This window comes from Sphaerodactylus townsendi, linkage group LG01 (assembly GCF_021028975.2).
Source record: "Sphaerodactylus townsendi isolate TG3544 linkage group LG01, MPM_Stown_v2.3, whole genome shotgun sequence".
NCBI lineage: Eukaryota > Metazoa > Chordata > Lepidosauria > Squamata > Sphaerodactylidae > Sphaerodactylus > Sphaerodactylus townsendi.
This window is the reverse complement of record NC_059425.1, coordinates 123,865,042-123,890,473: the sequence shown is the minus strand read 5'-3', so window position 1 is coordinate 123,890,473 and position 25,432 is coordinate 123,865,042. Positions and strand designations below refer to the sequence as shown.

The 25,432-nt window shown below is 40.8% G+C and overlaps 1 protein-coding gene across 1 annotated transcript; it reads left to right on the top strand.

Annotated features, from left to right (window-relative positions):
- The first annotated feature begins 69 nt into the window (after positions 1–69).
- Positions 70–24,303, top strand: QRSL1 (glutaminyl-tRNA amidotransferase subunit QRSL1). Its single transcript, XM_048493472.1, has 11 exons — positions 70–214; positions 2,010–2,169; positions 4,592–4,690; positions 6,645–6,741; positions 7,687–7,863; positions 9,067–9,242; positions 9,347–9,459; positions 16,455–16,647; positions 21,439–21,556; positions 23,172–23,377; positions 23,771–24,303. The coding sequence occupies exons 1-11, from the start codon at positions 191–193 to the stop codon at positions 23,980–23,982; spliced, it is 1,575 nt and encodes a 524-aa protein (XP_048349429.1). The 5' UTR covers positions 70–190; the 3' UTR covers positions 23,983–24,303.
- Positions 24,304–25,432: the final 1,129 nt, after the last annotated feature.

Sequence of the window (25,432 nt, the reverse complement as noted above, 5' to 3'; positions counted from 1 at the left end):
CCGGGCTCTGCCTCTACCGAGCCTATAGGAACGCAGGATCGTGCTAGCGTATGACTCTCGAACCAATTAGAGATGGTGATAGTAGGACGCGCTTCTCAAGATGGCGGCGCCCATGTTGTTTTTCGTACACTGCCGGACTAGTAGAGACTAGCCCTAGGAAAGCTATTAGAACTTCTCGGCCGTGGGGAAGATGCTGCGCGCCTCGCTCCGAGAGGTGAGGGAGGGCGCGGCTGGGATGGATGCTGCTTGAAACAGCGCTGTGTCGCCTTATAAGCAGGAGGGGTTCCCGTTGAGAGTGAATGCTTACTAGTCCCCAGTGCCTATAAGAGGTGTATGACAGAAAGAAATACAACTTGGAAACCTTTGTCAAGCTGCACCTGTTGTATTTCACAATGGAATGCAGCTTTATAAGCATCGAAACCTTGCCATGGGAAAAAAAATGGCAACTTGTCCAAATAAAGAGAAGTCTAGATGCTGCTCCTTAAAGCCTATTAGATTTTATTCTAGCACATGTTTTTGTGGACTATAGGTCCTTTGCTGGAATAAAACTTCGTTCATTTTTTAATTGTTCCTACAAAGACTAACATGAGTATCCTCTGAAACCTTAGGCCATTTTGTATTATTGTTCTGGTCTTGTAACATGCAAAGATTCTGGCCACACCAGCTTTGAATACTGACCTGTTTTTACTACTTTTGAGTATGTTTCTTGGATGTGGGTAAAAACCAAAAAAGAATAAAATGTCAGTTATAATTCAGTTAAGAGAACGCAGATAGCTGATACCTTTAGCTCTTAAGTAATTCCCAACATGAAAAAAAGAATTGCTAGGTAGATTCTCTTCTCCTTCATTAGAGTAAATGAAAAGTGCTAGTCAGACTTCCCTGGGCAGAGAATTACATGGGTGAGATGCCACAAGATCCTCCATCTTCAACTGCAAGATCTGGACAACATAACAGTCCTGAAAATGCCTGCTGTTAACGGTGTAAACCAGACCTCGGTCTATGCCAGGAATAGGCCTAAAACAGCATGTATAATACAGCCACGTATAATCACCAGTTATAATGGGATTGTGATAATATTTTTTAAAAAACAAAACAACAACCCTAGCCAGATGGAATGATTTCTGTAAGCATAACATTACTTTCTTGCCTCCCCCTTCCTGCTTTTCCAGTAGCAGTATTTCAGGAGGGGGAGCATTTTGGGCTGCAAATAGGAGGATAGCAGCGAGAACAGGTGGAAATCCTTCCAACTAAAGAAATGTTCCTTTGATTTGAACCTTTAGTAGGTGCTTTGCCATATGAAGATACATGCAGTATCGATCAATAGGAAGGGAAATGATAATGGTTATTGTTTCCATGGTCAGTGACCCCAAGTCTTGGCTATTATCCGACATGCATTGGAATTCTGACACTTCCTTTGACTTCTGTCATATTTTCTGGAACACATGATTGGATAACACTGTAGGAATTGATTTATTACCTAACACACAATTTATGGGTAACAGATCCTGAGTATCAGTGGAAAAGGCTGTCTACAACTTAAGTCTATATATACATGCCTTTCTAGCCTACTTGCTGAATGGCCTCCAGAAAGGCTTGGGACTGTTTTATACAATGCATGTTGTAATAGTTATTTTTTAAAATTACACTGTTTCTATTATTCTTAAGGAAAAACTTGTGTTGGTGGACGCCGTTCTCTCCTTCCCAGCATTATCCTTGGAACTGCCCAGTGAGAAATATTAGACAGAGAGGGACAATTCCAGATCATTGAGCTTTATTGCTGAGATTGCTTTGAGGACACTTTTTTCTGACTCTAGTTTAATACTCTAACCACACCCTTGATTTTATATAGTTGCTCATAAAGTTGTTTTCTCAATCAATTATTTTGCCTCTTTGATATACAAAAGTACTGTATGCACAAAGCTTGCTCAAGGTAGGACACTTTGTTTTCGAAACCTGATATCTTTAAGATTTATTTCTCAATTTCTTTTAAATAGTGTCTGTCATTTCAGATTTCTGCAGCATTAAAGGAAGGCCAAGTGAGTCCAATACAGCTCTGTCAAAAATGTCTGACCTTAATCAAAGATACCAGATTTCTTAATGCTTATATTACTATAGCAGAAAACACAGCATTAAAGCAGGCTGAAGCATCTGAAGAAAGATACAGAAAAGGTAATTCCATCCTGCAGTATTTTTTGTGGTTTTGACAGTTATTTTTTTTAAAGCTGTGACAGCTGAGTTTAATTTAGTCTAGTATAGGGTTCACAAATCCCAGGAACCAGGACATCCTAGCACTCAGAAATTTCATGGTTGCATGTAGTAATTTCAGCAGTGATTTTATTACAGTGTCTCAGCAATTCTAAGTGGATGTATAAATCCAACCAGTATTGGATTGGTTGGATGTATAAATCCAACCACTGGTGAAAAAGAGAGGAAAGAATCCTCTTTAGTCCCCAAAAATGTTTGGGACCATGAGACCAGCCCTAACGGAAGCCATTCGGATTGGGTGCTGTAATAAGGACAGGAATTAGCCAAGATAGTACAAAAAAGCTGGCTAGGTCCAACCCAAAGTTTATCACTGCATCCAAATGTTTCGTTGTGTAACTTAACAATAAATTGTTATATGACAGAAAAAGTTCTTGTAATTGTTTGTTTGTAAACTTTTATACCAGCCAATAGTGGTGGATGAATTCACTTCTTTACCAATTGTCTTCTGCACTGCCTCCAATATTCAATTAAATTGAGCTTTTAAAAACATTAATAGCATTATTAAACATTGGGGTGAGGTGAGGTTATGGTTAGAGGTAAGCTCTTGGTTTTGTAATCAGGGTTATCCCTATATTTTTAAATAGTGCAGTACTTTTTGTGATAGCTTTTATAAATTTGTGAAAAACTGTGAAGAACTTAAGCTTTGATTTGAGGAAAGTAATCATTATAAAATTTAAAACCCCAAAGGATAAAAAATTAGTGAGGCTCTAAAATTTAGGGACTGGTTCTTATGGCCAAACAAAATTTGTCAAGTCCCTAGCAGCATGGGAGATTTATGACAGTTCTCAATACATATTTGTTTGTACTGGTATTATGTGCCTGTCATGCTGTCAGCATGGGAATCACATTCCATGATATTTAGCTGCTGTTATGCAGCCAAATCTTGGCCTACTTTGAATGTGACACTGGCTAGGCTAAGAGCATGACTTTTGCATGTACTCAGTATCTTGCTTTAACTGGGCTACAACTTGTACAAAACAGCTGTGCAAGCTCAGGTGATGTGTGAGAACAATAACCTCAAAGATTGCGTATCTTTGGCAAGCTAAGTTCTTGAGAGTGCTGCACATGCATTACAAGCCAATTTAAACAACACCATACAAAGTCCCATAGTCTGACTTCTGATACCTGTGCATGTGCACTTAAACTAAGCATTACAAAAAGTCTAAAGCCCCATGTGGCTTAAACAGAGTACTTTCATTTGGTCTAGTTAGCATTCTTCCAGTTTACTTCAACTCAAACCAAGTATACTTGCTTGAATGATTTGTAGAACAAAGCTCTGTTTAACAAAATGTTGAAAACAAACCTTGGTAAAGGTTGGTTCTTGATCAATTGTATATTTGTATCCTGTGCTACAATTAAAGAAATTAGGATATTATATACCTGGGATTCCCATAGCATTCCCCATTCAGTTACGGCTATTTTTTAAGAGGTGAAACAATATCAAAACCATTTTTTATTTGTCAAGTACATGGAAGTCATGGTTGATATGGCTGAGGCTCAGTAGGATGTGTCTTATAAATATTAAACACCAACACAGGATTAGGCTGCCTGAAAATATGTTTTGTTGAATTGAAGAACTCTCCAACTGATTAAAAAATAGATAAAGATACTCCTTAGTGCAAGCACCAGGTCATCATAGACCCATGAGGTGACATCATATTACAACATTTACTGGGATTTATGGGATGTGTTTATGGGATGGTTTGCCATTGCCTTTCCCAGTCAACTAAACTTTATTCTCAGCATGCTGAGTCCTTATTTTACTGGCCTCAGAAGAATGGAAGGCTGAGTCAACCTTGAGCCAGCTACCTGAAACCGACTTCTGTCCGGATTGAATTCAGATCATAAGCAGTACTTCAGTGACTGCAGTACTTCAGTTTACCACTGACAAGCTATGTGACACTCAACTGCACTGTCATAGCAAATTATATGACTGAATACAAGATTCCTCTTGCAACCACAAAAAAATACCAAATTGTCTTGCTTTGCGGCTTGGGGTTGGCTCTGGTTCATTGGAGAAGAGCCACCCTGTGGCAAATAAGTACTGTGCAGAGTTTTATGGTTGGAGAATATACTCCAAACCCAGCTACTTATCACTAAGCATTATTGTGCCTGCAAAAAGTGGTTTAATGAAAAGGGTTAGGATGCCTGATCCTACACTACTGTAGCTACTGAATCTACTGAAGGAATGCACCTTGTTGCCCCTGAAAAATGTAAAAAGGATTCCATACATATGATTCCATACATATGATTTCCATACATATGATAATGTAAAAATGATTCCATACATATGATTTAAAATGTCCTTGTGTTGTCCATAATGTAGGGCAGAGGCTGGGAGATTTAGATGGAATTCCTATTGCAGTGAAAGACAACTTCAGTACGACGGGTATTGAAACCACGTGCGCATCCAATATGTTAAAAGGTAAATCAGGGGGTTGGAGTGGTTTTTTTTTTTTAATCTCAGATCATTTCAGGAAACAAACAGAAGTGTTATTGTTTAGACATAATTATTTGTTCTTTCATGTAACTATACTGATGAGTGAATTCACTGGATTATTAATATGCTGTCCTAAATGACTCCCAAGAATTTGGTAGCATACTTGCGTTGAGCAGGATAGTTATAGCCAAGGCTATTTCTTTGCCAAATGAACACTTCTGAGGCTTTAAGACTGTTGGAGTTCACTGCACAGAGAAGCGGCTAACACACTGATTAAAAGGGTAAAAGGTAAATGCTACATTTAGGATAGGAAAGAGGAAAAGATAGCATGCTGCTAGTGTATTAGCTAGGAAGCGTCTCTGCAACTAACTTCCAAGAAGAAGCTGGATATTAGACCTGAGAGTATCAATCTAAGGACAGACAAGGGGTGACACAAAAGGACGGAGGGGTCACTAACTTTACAGCCCTCTCTAAGTGACACTTGCCCTCCTTTTGTTGGATCTTCTCAGGTCCTTTGCACATTAGACATTGCTGCATCCAACAAAAAGAACTGTACGAATTATACTGCTCCTGCCTCTTTATTTTAGTTACTAGCACAGTTGTGCAACTTGGGCAGGAACCAGCCAAAGTTAACTTTCAGTAGGAATTGCTCTGCTCCTTCTGCCCTTTGACTTTTGGGAACAGTGTGGGGGTCTTGAAATGGGGGCTGGCATGGGGGGAAATCATCAGCAATTTTGTGCGAGCTGCCATGCCATAGATACAAGCAAAATGAAACATAGCAGTGTTTTAATTTTGTGTGAATTATGCCTGCATAAATCCAACAAATCTTGTTGCACTTTTCTATTAATTGATTTTCTGATCCTTTTATAATGATTTTTATGCCAACTCTTTGGTATGCTACTAATACAGTTGTATTCATTTGTACTGTTGTTGGTTCTTAGCTAGTGTTTAGGTAATACTGCTGATTTGGATTTTTAAGGGAGTTGTTTTTACCTTGCTTCTGTTTATCTGTTCGCTTTATTATTTGATTTTAGTATTTTTAGCACCTGGGAAATCAATAGATACAGTTTTCTGGATATCATTATTTTAAATGATTGCTTGAAGAATTATTGTAGACTTCTGAGTAATAAAAATCTGCATGATATTGCAGTAATCTGGTTCTGTGAATCATGTATTTCAGTAAATCCTCTGATGACAAATATGCAAGTAAGTTTTTATTACATAAACAGCTCCAGTTTTGTATAAAACAAAATTATACAATTCTAGTTACATCTGCTTACATAAGCCTACCAGAAGATCGTAGTGTAGCTCCTTTGTATGAGGGCAAGACAGAACATCACAAATAAGAGAGAGAGAATCTTGGTTCATCCATCATGCCCAGAAATTCTGCAATTTACAGCTTTCTTAAAATTGAGACCAATTCCAGATTTGAAACTACACAGCAATAGGTACAGAACTGATTTGAAGGTACACCTGAGTCCCATAGACTGATGATGGACAATCAGAACTGTCCAGTCATCAGTTAATTGGAGCAAACCTTAGCACTATCCAGAACACACAGGTTATTTTAAGGCTAAAGCCAACAGAAGATTCCTTGTATGTCCAAAACTAGAGATAGTTGTTAAATGATACACTAGCTAGCAAGTCAATAAATACCAAATTCAGTAGCTTTGACTAGTAGAGGTGGGGCATGTAGCTCACACAATCAGCCCTGTTTATTTTTCAGTTGTAGAATTTTGGTTGGTTTAATAAGAAATTTCCCAAAATAGGTAAAACATTTGAAAAAAAGATTGAAAAATGTAATACTGTTTTAGGACAAGCAGTTGTCCATAGTCCAATTGCCCATTTTGCAAGAGCAAAGTTCAGCTACTATGGTATTATGTTATAAAGTTATAGAAAATATATGGTCTTCAATCAATCCAGCATCTGTTTTTTTCAGGTTATATACCCCCTTACAATGCAACAGTAGTTCAGAAACTGCTGGATCAAGGAGCTGTACTGATTGGAAAAACAAATCTAGATGAATTTGCTATGGGGTAAGTTCAGTGAATTCCCCAGGCTTGCCTGCCTCGTGCTTGGTGCTCTATTTTGCTTTTGTTGAATTACAGAATTGATAATGTGCAGGGAGATGGATCAGATGCTGAAGTCTTTGCATACCCCAGATCTAGAAATCTGAAAGGATATTTGTTCCTGTTCTTATGTCGAGCATTTCACCTGACAGTGTGGCCATGCATGTCTTTGCAAGCTTGTCTTTGCAAACCTGGTGGTTGGAAATTACACCTTTTTTAAAAAGGGGGAAAAAGTAAAGCTCTCTAGGTGTTTGAATAGTAAACTGAATACATTATATACTGTACTTGTGTGAAATTGCATCCCTAAACATTTATCCAGTAAGGGCATGTAAAATAATTTGGTTACTATGGTTGAATGTGCATGCTGATTGACAGAGGTAATGATCTCTGACTGTTCCTTGGAATTGTGGAGCAGTCTCATAGCTCATGTCCAGAATTATTAAATTCCCATGCTGTGGGGGGAATCTTTTCAAAAACTACAGAAAAATATTTAAAGAATTACTAATTTCTTACCCCTGAAATACCAGTTACAGTAGCTCAAGTTATACTGAATGCATATATGCATGCACAGCATACCCTTGATTTTTCTTTTTCATGCATTGAGTAACTCTTGTGTTATATATAATGCACATTATCACCTCTCAGTATATAGTCCCTGATTCCATTTGTAAAGTGAATGTGTGAAAGGCCTTTCTTACAAGCAGATTATGCACATATATACAGTCTGTACATGTGTTCAGTGCAGCATGTAGAAATGGCTAGTGTGTAAAGAGTCTGGACTGACAACTGACTGATCTTCTGTGGTTCCACTTTATAGCAAGTGGTTTCGAATATGCTTCAATAGAGGAAAGATAGCTGAACCTATCAATAAGCCTGTGCCTTCCTTCCCCCTCCAATTTGCTTTTTTTCTAGGTCTGGAAGTACTGATGGGGCATTTGGACCAGTGAGGAACCCCTGGAGTTATTCTCGGCAATACAGAAAAAAGCGTATGCGAAACTCCAGCCTGCCAAATGAAGAGCTCAGCTGGCTGATAGCAGGCGGGAGCTCTGGAGGCAGTGCAGCTGCAGTATCATCTTTCACATGCTTTGCGTAAGAAGCTTTTTAAATAGTTTGTAATTTAAAATCATAGTTCTATTAATTAAGTGTTTAGTGCCAAAAGTTTGGTGGGTGCCAAACAGAACCGTGAAGGTACTTCACTTCTAAATAGTATTTGACATTTATTCTGGACCAGACAGGATTAAAGTGGATCAAAATGAGTAGAGAGGACATAGCCATCCCCCACCTTCACTTTTTAATCCCAAAGCTGACTCATCATTCCATTGTAAATTCCTTTTATAATCTCCACAGGAGCACTTTGTACTGCTTGAAAAGAATTTGTGGCAATAAGGAGTAAGGATGTTACTGATCCTCCTTCCCTTTTGCTATTTGAGAAATGCCATGGGATCAAAAAGCTATATAGTAGCTCAAACACAGAAAAACGTAAATGTTTTGATTTGGTAAAATGTACAACATCCTTAATTATGAAATTATTTTGCATTATTTTGATGTCAGTGTGAGCTGCATTATTTTGATGTCAGTGTGAGCTAGATAGTCTGAAAATCTCACTCTAGGGCTCATTCCGCACATGCAGAATAATGCACTTTCAAACTGCTTTCAGTGCTCTTTGAAGCAGTGCGGAATAGCAAAATCCACTTGCAAACAGTTGTGAAAGTGGTTTGAAAACGCATTATTTTACGTGTGCAGAAGGGGCCTAGCTCTCTTCTGATTCTAGGTTTATTCTCAGTTATGTAGCTGACAATAAGAATGACTTTAAAAGCAAAAGGGGGTGGGGTGGGGGAATAACTAAAATATTCCCAGTTTTCAATAAACTCATAGATGGTTATTTTCCATAAACAAGAAATATACAAATAGAAAAAAAATGCCTGGTGGAGAAATGTGATTGACATATGAAGAGAAGGTTATAGATTATTTAAAGCCACAGCATGGGTTTCTTTAATTTACTCATAATTTGTTTCATCTTCACTATATCTCAGTTAGCATCTGTATGCATACCATTCCACTCCATGTGTCTGATGAATTAACATTTCTGACATTAACAATGCAACCCTTTGCAGAGATGAAATGGGCTTAGACTAGAATGACTTCATAGGACTGCACTTAGGTCTTAGGTCATGTATTCCATATATTATTACAATGAATCTGGACATTCCCTTTGGTGTAATTCACAGGTGTAAGGGCAAAGCTAAATGTGACATGAAATCTGTTAATTGTAATTTTTTTCACAACCCATAGGGCACTGGGATCTGATTCTGGGGGGTCAACGAGGAATCCAGCCTCTCTCTGTGGAGTTGTTGGTTTGAAGCCAACATACGGCTTAATTTCTCGTCATGGCCTCATTCCACTTGTGAATTCTATGGATGTGCCAGGCATTTTGACTAGATGTGTGGATGATGCAGCAACTGTGTTGGGTACGAGAAATGTTCATGTTTCCCCTGTGCACTTGTCTCAAAACTAGTTCAGTTGCAGTGGTATACCCTTTTCTGGAGTTTAAAAATTTCTTTGCTTCTTTCAGGAGTACTCGGTGGGCATGATCCAAAAGACTCAACCACGGTACAGGACCCCTTTCATCCATTCCAACTACCCAGTATTTTGGATGCCAGTCATCTCTGCATAGGCATACCAAAGGTGACTATACATTTATTCATTGGGCAGGGGCAACTGAACTAGTTCTCAAACACATTTTTATTGGTATCCTAATTCAGACTAGGATAGCCTAGCCTACACAGCCCAGTCGGAGTCAACAGCCGCAGAGCTGAGCTCTCTCTGCCTGATTCAGCTTTTAATGATTTCCCTGCCTCCCTTTTCTACCTTATCGTATTCTGGACACAGCTGTGGCACTGGAGGTTTCCGGACGATTCTTTTTTGATGGTATGTGCAGCTGGACTCCAGAAACAGAGTTTGTTTGGGCAAGGATAACATCTGACCCACGCCCCGCTATCTTCCATTGTAATGGAGATTAGGAGAACGCGAAAGCGAGTCCGCTCTGATCCAGACATACACCCAAAGACAAGTCAGAAAGCCTGTAAACAGACAAAACTGGATGCTTACACCAACTTTCAATCTACTTCCACAACAGGTAGTGAACTCAAGCTTTCCAACAGGTTTACAGCGTTGGGTGAGTCTGTTTTGTCTCCGGCTGGGCTGGAGGAGGTTCCTTTAATTGCAAGGGAGACGGGGGAAGATGTTGTTTTAGCAGACCCTTTGGCTGATAAGTACTGCAATAACAGCGGCAAGGGGCCAATGGCTAGGGGAGAGGCTTTTATTCTTGAACTTTTAGCAAAGAAGGCTTTTTTAATTTCCAAAACGTTCAAGCTACTTTTAATAAACTTTGCTTCAATCAATGACAAGCTGGAAGCCTTATGTTCCTCAAAGTGCACTGAACATCCTAACTTTTTTAAAAAGACTGCTTCTCAGGAGTTCAGACTGGGATTTGATCAAGCCAAGACTTTTCTATTCCCAAATCCAGACACTTTTTCTTCCACCTTGTCCATACAGAAAAACCAAGTGGCTCTAATGATAAAATACATTAATATAAATGTGGGAAATTGGGACTCATTCCAGTATTCGCAATCCAATCAGTAAGATGCTGAACTGCAAGCTTGGAAGAGTTCAGTTAAACTCCTTCGAACGCCTGCCCTATCAAGGTGGGTTTCATAGAATGATTTTAAATTTTGACTCCTCAGCTTGTCCTACACTCTTGCTCAGGAAGAGAGAGAATATCTTGCCAGAAGTTGGCAACGTATTTCCAGGGAGGGTCTTTAAGAATTACACAGTGAATAAGCTTTCAGTCAATCAACACGACAAGAAAGTACTAGGAAAGGTGACAGCCTCTACTTCGCCTGTAATGACACCGATTTCCGTGCCTACTAACAACGGCCCCTCTGCAGTCTCAACAATTGAGAGTTTGATATGATGAATGGAGGAATATTGAACAACTAGCCGGAAGAGGCCATGGAGTTAGAGCATCCACCTGCCAGTCAGGCTAAAGGCAACTCTTATTCAACCAGCTCCTACTACTAAAGGCCTTGAGGCTGCACCTCGCCAAGAACACAGACCACCCTACTACAATGCTACAGAGCCTGTGTCAAAACCACCCACAGCAGCTCACGATGAAACATACTGTTTCCCAACAAATACTGATCTTACTTCCAACACCTATCCAGGCTGCTACCTCTCTAGCACTTGAGAATGTATACCATCAAACCTCCCCCTTACATTGGGAGAGGTAGACCTCAGGTCCACAAATGTACTCGGATAAAGATACTCTCCAAAAAACTCCAAAGAAATCTTGGTTCGAGGAGCTGAAAGAGCTGAGGATGACCTCTACTCCAATCAACAGAAGCCTACCCAAACATCAGCATCCCTCTATCAAAGGATAAGTTACTACGTCTCAGAAGGCGGATCAGGTTATAGATAATAACAGATCATCTGGGACTTCCATTCAAGTACCGATTGAAATACATGCGTTTTAGAGCTTCTTGAATAATACAACTCAGCCAAGCCCCACCAAAGAGATTATAATTGACTATTCTTCAATGTAAGCTTCAGATACACATACCTTCCATGCCAGACCCTCGACAGGGCTACAAGGTATCGGATGTGTGGTCCAAAATGACCACTTAAATTACAACCATAGACCAATCTCAGTGACGCTTCAACCCTTATCAAAATCTCTTTAGCCAATCTGGGACCAACACAGCATGGGGGGGAAGTATCTCCAAATCCAAGCCAGAGAAGAGATGTAATTTCCATCATCGGGTGGAATATAGGCCGATGGATCAAGAAATGCGATAATCACGATTTCCTCACTTATCTACAAAAAAATTCCCACGCTTATAGCCTTACAAGAAACTTGGTCCAATTCAGAGCTTGCCTTAAATGGCTACCAACAATACTCTCTTCCTGCCACAAGAGTATCTAAGTTTGGTCGCTATTCTGGATGACTCTCAATTATTTGTAGCCAACAGCATCAAAGCAACTCTTCTTGACTCCATGTCCCCCTCTTGCACAGGCTGTTTTGGTAGAGGGGGAAGCTCTACACATGATTATAATGAACTTGTATATTCCTGCTGGATTGACACGAGACCTCTTACTCAACACATGGAGCAGGATATCACCATTTGTAGTAAATTTAGAAAATAAACAAACCTGCCTGACGGAGGTGATCCTGGTAGGAGATTTTAACGCCAGAATGGTAACGGATCTTTCTACCACTTTGGCCCATTTGAATCAGGAGGATGATCTCGCATAGCTTCTTCTAAGCCCAGCTCTTCGCCTCCTCAAAGCGACTCTCTCGTGAATGTGGCAGGAATCCAGTTAATCAAATTTGCCATCAAATTCAACAAGTTAGGGTTAAACGGCCTCAAGTGCTATAGGAATGCAGACTGTTTTACCTTGGTAAACCCTCGCCGTGCTAGCGTGATTGATTACATCTTAATATCCCCCCTATCTACACCAGTGTGTTACATCTTTTAGCGTTGGGGACTTATTGCTAAGTGATCATCTTCCACTCAATGTAACTTTTTCATTTGAGGTAAAGGCTAATACAGAGGACCCCACCAACCTTAGGCATCAGAAAATAACATGGTCACCTCAGGTGGCTGCTGCTACAGAAACACTACTTAGCTCTTCTACATTTAATAAACTAAAAGAGAATATATTACAGGCTGACACACCAGAATGTGGAATACATCACTTTGAACAACTAGTTGTAAATTTAGCAGGGGAACTTCAAGCCGTCTCCTCGACCAAATCTAAGGCTGTAAATGGTCATAGAGAATGGTTTGATCACTACTGTATTGAATTTAACAACTTAATACGATCATTATATAGAAGTTACCGCAGCACAGGTGAGGAAAAGCTACTCAGCAATATAACCCAACTGAAAAAGAATTTTCAAATTATGGTACAATGGAAACGAAAAAATCAGTTCGAACAGCAGTGGGAACAACTATATCAAGCCACTTTAACAAATAACATTAAGCAATTCTGGCAGATCATAAATAGAAGGGCCCAAACTTGCAGTATCCAGTTGCCCCATATTTCACCAGGACCGATGGTTCAGTTATTTTTCCAATCTGTTCAATGCTAGCCTAACTGAATATCCTGATTCCACTTCAATACCAGAGAGGAGCTGGGCCAGATTGGCCTGAGGTTCATGCTCAAGAAGTGAGTAAACTAATCAGTGGTTTGAAAAGCTGCAAGGCCCCAGGTACTGATGCAATAACACGAGAACTACTTAAATCCTCACCCAGGTGTTGGGCTACAACTCTGGCTTCCTTTATTTACCCATGTAAATAACACGTACCGCATCCTTAAAGATGTGGCTGGCATCTATAGTTGTCCCACCTACAAAAAGGGTGATATTAATTAATCCTTCAAACTATCGGCCCCATAAGCCTATTATCTGTAATTGGCAAACTATATGCAAAACTAATTCTTAGGAGAGTGGAAGATTGGGTCAAGTAAGTAGAAGTAATAGGACCGGAGCAAATTGGATTCACTAAAAATAAATCAACACTAGATCATGTAACAGTTTTAGCACACTTAGCTAACAAAAGCATAATTCATAATAACCGTAAACTTTTCGCAGCTTTCCTGGATTTAAAAGGGGCATTTGACTCCATATCTAGAGCCCTACTGTGGAGAAAAAATTGATGATGCTACATATCGACCCCGTATCACTGTTGTCATAAAACAGTTATACACTCCTCGTACTAGCTGTAGAATAAGAGCCGCAACAAAAGGACCGCTCACAGAAAATATCACCACAACCAGAGGGGTCAAACAAGGTACACATTGGCCCCCACTTTGTTCAACATATTCCTTAGTGATCTAGTGCCAACCCTCCAGAAGGCCAATGGGCATGTTCCCAAATCCAAGTGCTAAAACACGCGTCTCGCCATTTTATGCTGACGACATAATCGCTCTTCTTTCCCACACTAAAGTTGGTCTCACTCGCCTCTTAAATTGCCAAAAGGAATATTGTAAGAGGCATGAACTGGTACTTAACTATGAAAAAACAAAAATATTGGTCTTCGCTAGAAGACCCCCCCAGTCATACATGGACCATCAATAACAGACCCATAGAACAAGTTAACCAGTTCAAATATTTGGGCATAACTCTTACCAGCAACCTTAATTGGGCAGTACATAGGAAATTAGCACTCGCTGCAGCTAACAACAGTGCCCCTAGCACTCCAGCGTTTCTTTTTCACTGTGGGCTACCTCAGTATATACCATCCGCATTGAAGGTGTTCAATGCTAAATGCGGCTCTCAGCTCCTCTCTATGTAAGCACCACTTTGGATCGGAGCTATAAACAAAAATATAAACACAGCTCCAGTCCCGTTTTTTCCATAAAATTATGGGCTTACCAAATTGTGCTTCTTATGCAGCCCTATGTTTAGAACTCGGGCAAATATCATATGCCACAATGGGCTCGGCTGAGAACTGTCTGATACTGGCTAATGCGTATCCACTATTTGCAGGATCGCTTCCAGTTTGCTACACCTCATGCAAGTTTCCGACGGCAAATTCTAGGTGGTTGAAACTAGTTGAGGGAAAAATCAACGCTTCTTGGCTTTTCATTAGAGTCGTTAGTCCCTCTTTTCCCCTATCAGAAGCTATTATAGCTGCTTGAAAACAAAGCTATTAGGAACAAGAGTATCGGGATATGATAATGGCTGCGTAGGAAAAACGGTTCCCCCCCTGACCCTCCTTATTCCAATTCAACAAGGACACCTGGCCAATTATCTATAGTGGATCACCAACCCTAAATTACGAAGAGCCTTAACGCTGGCCAGATTCAATCTAATGCCTTCTATGCTGCTCTATGGCAGATATCAACAAATTGATAAACAGAGGAGGCTATGTCCATGCAACATGGGTCAGGTGGAGACACTCGATCATACCCTCTTTCATTGTGTAAGGTTTGCAAAAATCAGAATGTCGCAATCTGCACTTATCCCATTTCTGTATAATAATCTAACCGATGCTCTTAAAATACCTATGCTTTTGAACAACATGGATCCCACAGTGTGCGAGAATGTAGCAAAATTTCTGCTAACGATAATAGACGTAAGTCTAGATGAATACCAATCAATGTCTATGTATTATGACCACATATAGCCAGCAGTAATTTTTCTAGCTTCTATCAGTATCCGATGACGTTTAAGTGAGTCAGCTTAGCTGAAAGAATGTCCCATAGTTACAGAAGGACCATGTATATATTTTAGTACCAGTGTCTATGACTGTGAGCAATGGTGGGCAGGTTTTGTATGCTTGTTTTGTATGTTTATTTTATGCCAATAAAGGCTTGTTACTTACTTACAGCCCAGTCTTGTTAGAGCTCTGAAGCTAAACAGAGTCGGTGGATGGGAGACCTCCAAAGAGGTCCAGGGTTGCTATGCAGAAGAAGGCAGTGACAAACTGCCTCTGAATGTCTCTTGCTTTTAAAATCCCAAAGGGTCACCACCACCATTTCATTTGGGGAGGGAAGATGACATAGCATAGCTTGCCCCCATACAATCTTGGAAGGTCAGTACTTGTATGGGAAACCACCAAGGGAAATTCTGCAGGGAAAGGCAATGACAAACCACCTCTGCTTCTTACTTGCCTTGAAAGCACTTTGCTGGGGTTGCCACAAATTGGTTGTGACTTGAAGGCACTTAAGTACATAATCCATATGACTGGAATACTTTCTAACCTGAAGAAGTAAACCATTCAATCAGGTGGATAATCTTGAATACTGTATTCATCAGCATCCAGTGCTATGCATATCCCCCGAAATAGCAGGAAAGATAACTTTTCTTCTGTGTAACATGCGTTACTCTAGCTATAGAACATCCACATGTGGAAAGATCATCCCCCCCCCAACAGCAATAATTATATTACTATATTGTAAGCATAAGTTTGGTCTGAACAGTCATGCTAATCATTTAAGCACATAGATCAGTAACTGTTGTTTGTATTGAAGCATAGTATGGAGCTAGATGTGTATTCATAATTTAATGTGAGACAATATGCAAGCATTTTTGTTTTGAAATAACATTGATGCAAAAATAATTTGTGGAAGCAAGAGCACTCCTCCAGGGACCACCACTGATCACAGAATTGGGCCTTGCACATTGTGCTATTGTCATGTTTCTTCACACCTTCCCATCACTACTATATGAAACTGCTTAGTCTGCGTTTGGGTTTGTGCAAAGCTGTAACTGACAACTGCTGCTCTTCTTTTATTGATGAGCTCCCTGCTAGTGACTATGCCCTTATTCATCACACCAACTCTTTGGGCTGGAAACTGTTGTGACTCATCTCAGCCATCTCCAAAATGGCTCACAAAGGTAGGTTGTCTTCTGAAGCAAGCTTCGTTTTGGCACTGAATCTATAACTAGAATTGATTGGACTCATAGTGTCATAACTGGCTGCCAAAAGAACCACAGCTGCATATTAATTAAAGTGAGATCTGCAGTTTAGAGAAAATGAATCTGCACTTCCAGGGGTTTTTTTTACATACTACAAAGCAACTTGAGGGGTTTTTCCCACTACATCAGCTTGGATGAGCACTGTAAAATACTCAGAACGATGATTAATGCCATTGTATTTTTCTTCCTTTTCAAGGAATATAATGCACCAGGATTATCAAGTGAAACGCTGGCAGTGTGGTCTAAGGCAGCTGACCTCTTTGAGAAAGCAGGCGCCAAAGTCATTGAAGTCAGTCTGCCCCATACTTGTTACTCAATTGTCTGTTACCATGTGCTGTGCGCATCTGAAGTAGCATCAAACATGGCCCGATTTGATGGTCTGGAGTATGGTAAGGCTTCTTTTCAGCAAATCTTAACACTTGTGTAAGATAAGTTCATTTATGACAGTCATTAGGCAACTATGTAATATCACCTTTGACTTGGATCTTGCACAGAGTGCAAAGGAGGTGATTGTTGTCAGTGGGCCACCATCCAAGAAGAGCAGCAGTTTGATCTGAATCAGGGAAAACAGCTCCTCTCCAATCTACATGGGATACAACCCCTGGTTTCCAAACCAATTTGGATGTAAATATCACAACTTAGCATTGGCCCTTGTTCTTCAATTAACAATATGAGCTATATTTGTTGTGTCTCTGCAGCTGTTCCCCTGTCTCTTTCTCCCACAATTCCCCACCACCACCACCCTTACCCCAATATCTTTTTCTGGAGCTAGTCCTTCCCGAACTGGTGACTTTGTGAACCATGTTATGACAGACATCCCCTCAGCCTTCTGTATCACCAAGGCAGGGAAACCATTGACTCTGATTTTTCCTGCCCTTTCACTCGAGGGACTGAGGTGACTCAGAAATATGGTAGCATGAAATAGCTACTTTCCCTCAGCCCTGTTACCACACACCAGAATGTGACGAAATGCCAATTGATTTTTATTTTCCTTTTTCTCTCTCAGGCACTCCCCACACTTGGTACACTAAAAAAAATATGCTGAGGCAGATTTAAATGAGAACACAGCTTTATTAAACAGGCAGAGGAGATGGTGAAGAAAAGGATATTTAAATTTGGAGGTGGATGACTGAAGCATACAAGGCAGGAGGCAAGAGAGAATATATTTACACTAAATTACGCAAGAGAGCTTGGCACATAGACTTAAAATTTGAATTACTTTAGCACAGCATTTAAGATTACTTAGATGGTAGTTTCAGAGATGTTTCATAGATTGTTTCACAGCTTGTACAGTTCCTTTATACAAGCACTGGTGTAGTGGTTAAGAGCAGGTAGATTCTAATTTGGAGGAACCAGGTTTGATTCCCCAATCTGCTGCTTGAGCTGTGGAGGCTTATCTGGGGAATTCAGATTAGCCTGTGCACTCCCACACAGGCCAGCTGGGTGACCTTGGGCTAGTCACAACTTTTCGGAGCTCTCTCAGCCCCACTCACCTCACAGGGTGTTTGTTGTGAGGGAGCAAGGGCAAGGAGATTGTAAGCCCCTTTGAGTCTCCCTACAGAAAAGAAAGGGGGGATATGAATCCAAACTCCTCCTCCTCCTCCTCCTCCTCCTCTTCTTCCTCCTCTTCTTCCCCCTCTTCTTCTTCTTCTTCTTCTTCTTCGATGTTCTGGCTTATGGCTATTAACTTACAGGGTCCTTACATAGGCTAGGTACATTCACTCAGGAGCCACACATAACCTTCTCTGTTCAGTGAAATCTTCAAAACAAAACAAAGTCTTACTGAGGTAAGCTTGAAGCAAATCCTTACACCCCAAACAAACTGGTATACTAGGACTCTCCGAAATCATTATTCCCGTTCATTAAGCCTTTACCTGGCCCTTCAGTTAACCCTGCCAACATATAGTGTCTGTGTATGATTACTTAAACTCAGGCTGATAACCAGTAGAATCAGTCCCTCTTTTGACTGATCTACTCCCCTCAGAGTTTAGTTTTCTCACTGTTAAGATAGGCAGGTCTTAACAATACCAAAAAGCCATTCACAAAGAACTCCTTGTTCTTGTGCTCCCAAGATCTTTCTGACTAAAATCTTTGCTGTACTTCTGGCAGGGAGCTAACCTCCTCCCCCTTTCTCTGCATCGTACTGTTACCTGCCCAGTTAGAGTGCAGGAGGCCATAGCCAATCAGGTGACTCCACTGTTTCCACACCTTTTCGTGCTTCACTCTGAACACTCTGAAGGTAAATAGTAAGTTTGCTTAAATAGAACTTCTTTTTAAAACTACATGTGTCTTGCAATCTGTCACATATGTGCTCATGGAAACAATTGTAAAAAAATACTGCAAGCTGGAACACAGGATCTGATAGGAAACTTCAGACTTGTGCACCTAACCTCCTTGCTGTATAATTGAACATCGCTAGTCTGTGTTATACATTATCACAATCCAGTCTGCTAGCTCTGCTATTGAAAATTGATATCAGTGAAATTAAAAGTAGTATTTTTTATGATTTAAGCTGCAGCTCTGTAACACATTTTAATACTAACATTTAGCTGCTTGTGCATTCCTTTCTCCTCCTTCCTCCCAACTCCTCTTGGCAGAATGGCAGACACAAAAATGAATAGTTTCCCCCGGTCTTTGGCTTGTCTTATACCTAGTCAGCTGCTGACTAAATCCTATAAGGATCAGACCCTAGTGCAGTTCCTGATCCTTTCCATTTGTTGAGCTTGACGTTTGGGGTTGAAATGACATACTAAGGGCTTTTGAAAAAGGAAAGGTCCCTTGGCTAGGAGAATCCACTGTGCATATCTGGCCTTAGGGACAGACAGAAGCCTCCAATGTGGTTGTAAGTTTACTGCATATTTTATGGAAATGATTGGCTCTGAGGATGGGAGACAAACAAGCCTTCCATCGCACAGAGGGGTTAAATTACAGCAACTGGTGCATTTTAGGAGGAGCCAGTGGCTCAGTGGTACAACATCTTCTTGACATGCAGAAGATCCCAGATTCAATTCTTAGCATCTCCAGTTTAAAAGGATAGAGTAGCAGGTGATGTGAAAGATTTCAGCCTGCCATCCTGGAGAGCTGCTGCCAGTCAGAGTAAGCAGTATGGACCACGATGGATCAGTGTTCTAATTCAGTATAAGGCAGCTTTTAGCACAAAAGCAAGGATTATTGCATTACAGTTCACAGACTGGTGATCTGACACAAAGTTGGCTGAACTATGCAAGGTGTGGTTCAGCTGAAGTTAAGCCACAGCATGTAGGAGTCTGTATTAAAAGCCAAAGCCAACTCTGTTTGTTTAACCACCAAAAAAAAAGCCTTTGAAGACTACTTGAGCTGCTTTTGTGTCACTGTCTGAGTCACAAATTACAGTACGTAACCAATTGTCTGCAGTAAATGCAGATTCACTGATGATATCAGAAGTGTGCCTCCCACCCTAGTGAGCCATCATCTCTGAAATGCATTTTAATCAAAGGAAGATTAGATACGTATCAAAACCTCTTTAGCTTCATGGAAAGATTCTCTGACTTCAGCTGGTTTGTCTGGTTGGTTTCTTTCTTTCTTATCATTATTTCTGGGAACACGTTTTTATTATAAAAGAAATGTTGTCGCAGCTGTGTCCTTAATAGAGCAGCACAGAGTACATGCATTGTTCAGCTCTATTGTTAGTCTGTACTCAAGGTCAAATGATGAGGGAATACAGTGTTGTTGAAACAACCCTGAACTCGTGATGCAAAATATAGGAGAAGGAATCAACTCTTCTCATATAGTCCTTCGAATTGCATTCCTGGCCCTGGACAATGAATCTTGTTGGGTACCCCCTATACTTTCCAGTGCCAGGCCAATTGAAATATTGTACTAAAATATCCCATCTCCAAGAAGCTGTTTCCAAGCAGTTTATTATTAGCTTAACTAATGTGAGTAAATCTTTCTAATTTAAAAAATGAGTACCAAAGTATAAATGATACCGTCAGTGTGCCATGGAGTTCTGTCACATTACACTAGGACGTTTTTGCTGGGGGATAACTTTTCACCAAGGGCTGAGCTTTTCCACCTGTTCAGCCACACCCCATTCTTACTGGTAACAAATAATTTTTCATGTTTTAATGGATTGTTTCGTATTTGTTAGCCACCTTGGGTGTTCTTTTTAACAGAAAGCAGAATACAAATAAATAGGAGGAGTCTGCTGGTTCAGGGAAGGATCCATCTAGTCTAGCGTCCTGCTTCACTCAGGGACCACCCAGGTGTTCCTGGAAGGCCTACATTAGGGCCCATAAGCCAAAGTGTCACTCTGCTGTTGCTTCCCGGCCATTCCCCTCCCCATCTAAAACGTATAGGCTAGCATCATAAGTGGTCATAGCCCTGGACGTTTTTGTGATGTAAAATGCTATTTGTGCAACACGGGTATATTTTTAAATGATTATGCATAGGGATGCTGTATAACTGGTATGACTGTAAGTGATCTAATGAGTCTGATGAACAGAAATAGAAAACCTAAAGTGTGGGCCCATGAGACTCCCTGGGAGAAATCCCATCTCCCACTCACCTTCTCACCAGGCTACTTGGCAGCCACCTCTGGGCCTGCTGCAGGTCCCAGGCTCCACCAAAGATACCTTGGACAGTACAAAAGGCAGTTTCAGGTTAGATTCAAGATCACAAAGATGATGTGAACAGTGCTTAATTGGACTGCCTAAGCAGAAACCAAGTTTTTACCAATACCAAAATATCCATCGATCATTTTCAACATTTCCATCTTCCTCTGGTAGCTACCATCCCTTAGGGAATATTTTCCCTGTTTCCACTTGTGTGGAAAATCTATTACATTTTTAATCCTGCAGGTAATTATTATTGATGTATGCTGGCCTACCAATATCAGTAATCTACTTCAATGTGTGTCTTCCAATTATAGGAACAAAATTAATTCTAGAACATCAGTAAAGGAGTTCCTGCATCTGTGGAAGCACACTTGAAGTGTGCTGTAGTATGACCATCAGACTACCTGGCTAGCTACCTCAAATGACAGCTGATCCATAGTAACTTTTAAGCTGTTCTGCCAAGGAACAAACAGGATCCATGGTGTCTGGCTGTATGCAATAACAGTATACAAGCTAATACTCTCTGGTGATTTCTGTTGTGCCTCTAGAACACATTCCCAAATTGCTGGTGACTTTTAATTTTAGGGCATCGGAGCAGTGCTGACAAGTCCACTGAAGCCTTGTATGCAGCAACACGCCGGGAAGGCTTTAATGATGTTGTAAGGGGGCGAATTCTATCAGGCAACTATTTCTTGCTAAAACAGTAAGTTCAGCATATTTTAAAGCTCAGATTTACAAAGGCAGCATTTTATTTGTTGTGCAGTTAAGGATGAAATTACTCATGCTGGACAGTTTTTTCCACCTAGTTAAGGCAATATTATTATCGCTGATGCTGCTATAGCTGCGTTATACAGCAATACACTGTTTCCTAACATTCTGCATAATGTAATAGGCGCCTTATTCTTTTCATCTGACACTATCTCCAAGCTGGAAGCTTATCGGTGCTTTCACTTAATTTAAAATGTCTGTAGGTCTGTATACATATTAAAACCAGTTTTTTCCTTCTGGTAAACAACATAATTCAGCAGTTTGTTTGATTTGGACCTTAGCATTCTGTGTTATAGTCTCAGCTCAATTGAAAACAAACTTGGACGAATCATTCCCTTGCAGTTTCATTTGACTGAGTAGGGTCAAAGTTTTTTTTTTTTAAGTTTGACTTAGTGCCTCAAGAAACAGCAAAGTGCATTCTATGTTGCAGGTTGAATCCTGCAACATGTTGGTAGAGGACACACTGATAGTCACAGAGGTTCCCCGGTTTTTCCTTCCCTAGCAGTCATTTCTGACCCTGGAAAAGTTGATTCATAAAGTAATGGGACCAACCTGGGGTAATAGCTCTTTTCCCCCTCCTCTCTGCAGCCAGCTGACCTGTAAAGCTGTTACTCCATGGTGGTTCTGCACTTTTCCTGGGCTCAGAAGGGACTGACTGGGGAGAGAGGAGAGCAGGAAAGATTCACAGTTCTTGCACCAGCAGCTCACTGAATCCAGTGATGGTTATAAAGAGAGATTTGCCTAGCTGGGATGTGAAAACTTATCAGGAACAGGAACTGTGAAACCAGTCACCTACAGATAGGCCGTTTCCACACGGCCACGCAGCGGGGGGGGGGGGGGGCGTAAACGACGCCAACACACACCCCCGGGACCGTTCGCACGGATGGTCCCGGTAGGGGCGGGGAAGACAGCGCTGCGCCGTCCCCCAAACGCCTTACCGTCCCTCCGACCTTCCACCATGTCACCCAGGCCAGGGGACACGCCCCCTGCCCTGCGCGACCGCTCTGGAGTCGCAGGGCAGGGGGGCGTGTCCCCTGGCCTGGGCGACGCGTCGGAGGGACGATAAGGCGTTCGGGAAAGGGGGGGGAAATGGCGCCTTCCAGCCGCTTCCATTCGCACTGCAGCAGTTTGAAGCTGCTGTTTCCGAAAAACCTCACTCAGGGAGCGAGGTTCGGAAACAGCAGCTTTGCTCCGCTCGGGAGTTGCTGCGATGCGGTGGCGGACGTGCGAATCCCTCCCCAGGGATGCTGTTTTTAGCGTCCCTGGGACGGTGTATTCCACCCGTATCGAAACAGCCATAGTGCGGTAGAAAAGCATTCAAAAGAACTTGTGTGTTGTGGATGGATAAATAATTTAAGCTGATTAACAATGGACAAGTTGAAGAAAATGCCTTTTCTTGAGCAACAGCCTCAGAAAAATGAATGTCCTACTGTAACTTGGAACCATACCTCTTTGGTTTCATTCAGCTCTAGTGCTGGAAGACTGGCAATCATTTTCCAGGTCTCAGTTTTCACAAGAGATTTTTACTGTTTGTTTGTTTTACATTTTAGGAATTACGAGACCTATTTTGTTAAAGCCCAAAAAGTGAGAAGACTCATTGCTACTGATTTTGCGAAAGTCTTCAGTTCTGGTGTTGATGTTCTGCTCACTCCGACTACTCTCAGCGACAGTGTGCCATATGTGGAATTCATCAAAGAAGATAATAGAACTCGCAGCGCCCAGGATGACCTTTTCACTCAAGCTGCTAACATGGCTGGTAACAGCTCACTATTTTTCTTTCTCTCCCTTCTCCCTCCAGTCTTTGTCACAGCCATTCAGCCATTTTTGTGAGCTGGAAGGTTCCCGCAGTGCTAAACAACCCCTGATACTTAAAAAATATATCCACACTGGTTTCCTCTGACACCAATCTGTCATAGAACTATTTTGTTTTCCTGTGTCCACCCTCTCAACAGCCTGATCAGTACACAGGGTTCATAACACAACTATGTCAAAACAGTTTGGAGAGCTTGAAAGCAACCTTCTGTTGAGGATTTTGAAATAGATTCTACAAGGCCATACAGTTCAGGGCAGATAGCTATAGCCTATGTTTTATGATCAGTCAATGAGTTATAATTAAATGGGGCCACTAAAGCTCTCTTTTGTCTTTCAGGGCTACCAGCCATAACCATTCCTGCAGAACTCTCTAAAAGAGGCTTGCCGATTGGGCTGCAGTTTATCGGTCGTGCATTCTGTGAGCTGCAGCTTCTCACTGTAGCTAAGTGGCTTGAAGAGCAAGTGCAATTCCCTGTGATTCAGCTACAGGAGATAATGGACCATGTTGATGCTGTCTCTCAAGAGGAAAAATCAGCATCTTTTCCCTGATCTATGACTGGAAATTACTGCTTTTACAGATTCTGGAGTAGCTTACATATGTGTTCAAAGATTCAAGAATACCATTTCTGTATCAAAGAGACTCTAATTCAAGAAGTGAAGACATTAAAATGGAATGTAGAGAGAAATTGACAGAAGCCTTTAAAGTGCAATTAAGTTTGTATGAGGCTTGGAACACTAAATACAATATTTATTCAAATGCAAAACTAGTTTTTCCCCCCAGCTATGGCAGCAAAAGAAAGAGGGGGAATCTTAAATCTGTGTACAAGTGTCAGTAGCCCAATAATAAAAATCTTTTTTTTTTTGGTATAACACTTTTTGGGAATGAATGTGTTATAATCATCTTTCTTTTGGGGAAATATGGTAATTAAATTAAAATCTATATGAAAATCTACTTGAAATAATTCAATTCAACCCAAACCCACCAGTCCAAATAGCCAACCACATGGATTGCAGAAGTACAAATTAGGATTGGGCATGTTTGTGTAGGCACACAACATTTGTTTGAAAAGTTTAGCAGTAAAGTGGTGTACTACATCTTTGCCCATATTCTGAACTGCAAGTAGCTGTGATGTCCAGGTTTCATGAGAGTAAGCTCCAACGGTTAGTATTTACAACACTTCTCCAGCCAATTTTGCTCCAAAAATGTTCCACTAACTTGGTATCTTCTAAACAGGTATGTATCTGTGCCAGAAACTGACCTTAGAGAATTTAGATGACAACATAATAACAAATTTGACTGTGTGCTGCTGTAACCCTATTCATTTAGGGAGGGCATGAGCGATATAATCCAGAAAGTAGTTATGATTACTTGGATAAAATGTGTGACTTGTTTGGTTTTAATGGACAATATTTAAGGCAAATAAGTTCCCCAAGCGAGGAATAAAGTCAAAGTCATATCAACCATGAAACAAGCCCTGGGCTACATTTAAACTTGTAGTTTCAACATAATCCAGTTTTCAAATATTACCTCCTGCATAAATGGGTGAAGAGGGGCTTGAATTCAGATGATCAAAATCCCACAAACTAAAATCTAGGAACTATAGTTTAAAAGAGAGAGATATGACCAGCAATTTAGTCCAAGTAGCCACTAACAGGATGATCTCATTCTGACCTTCAATGAGCATGAAGAAATATGCAGGAAAAATATTCACTTTTTAAGTCAGGAGATGCAATCACTATACTATGATCATATCACCTTTTTAAAAAAAGATGTTTTGCTTTTTTATTTATACTTTAAAATCAAAACCCAAAACATACACGAAGAAGAATAAGAATTGGATTTATATACCCCTTTCTCTCCTGTAAGGTGACTCAAAGGGGCTTACAAACTCCTTTCCCTTCCCCCTCACAACAAACACCCTGTGAGGTAGGTAGAGTCGAGAGAGCTCAGAAGAACCGTGACTAGCCGGCTGGCGTGTGTTGGAGTGCACAGACTAAT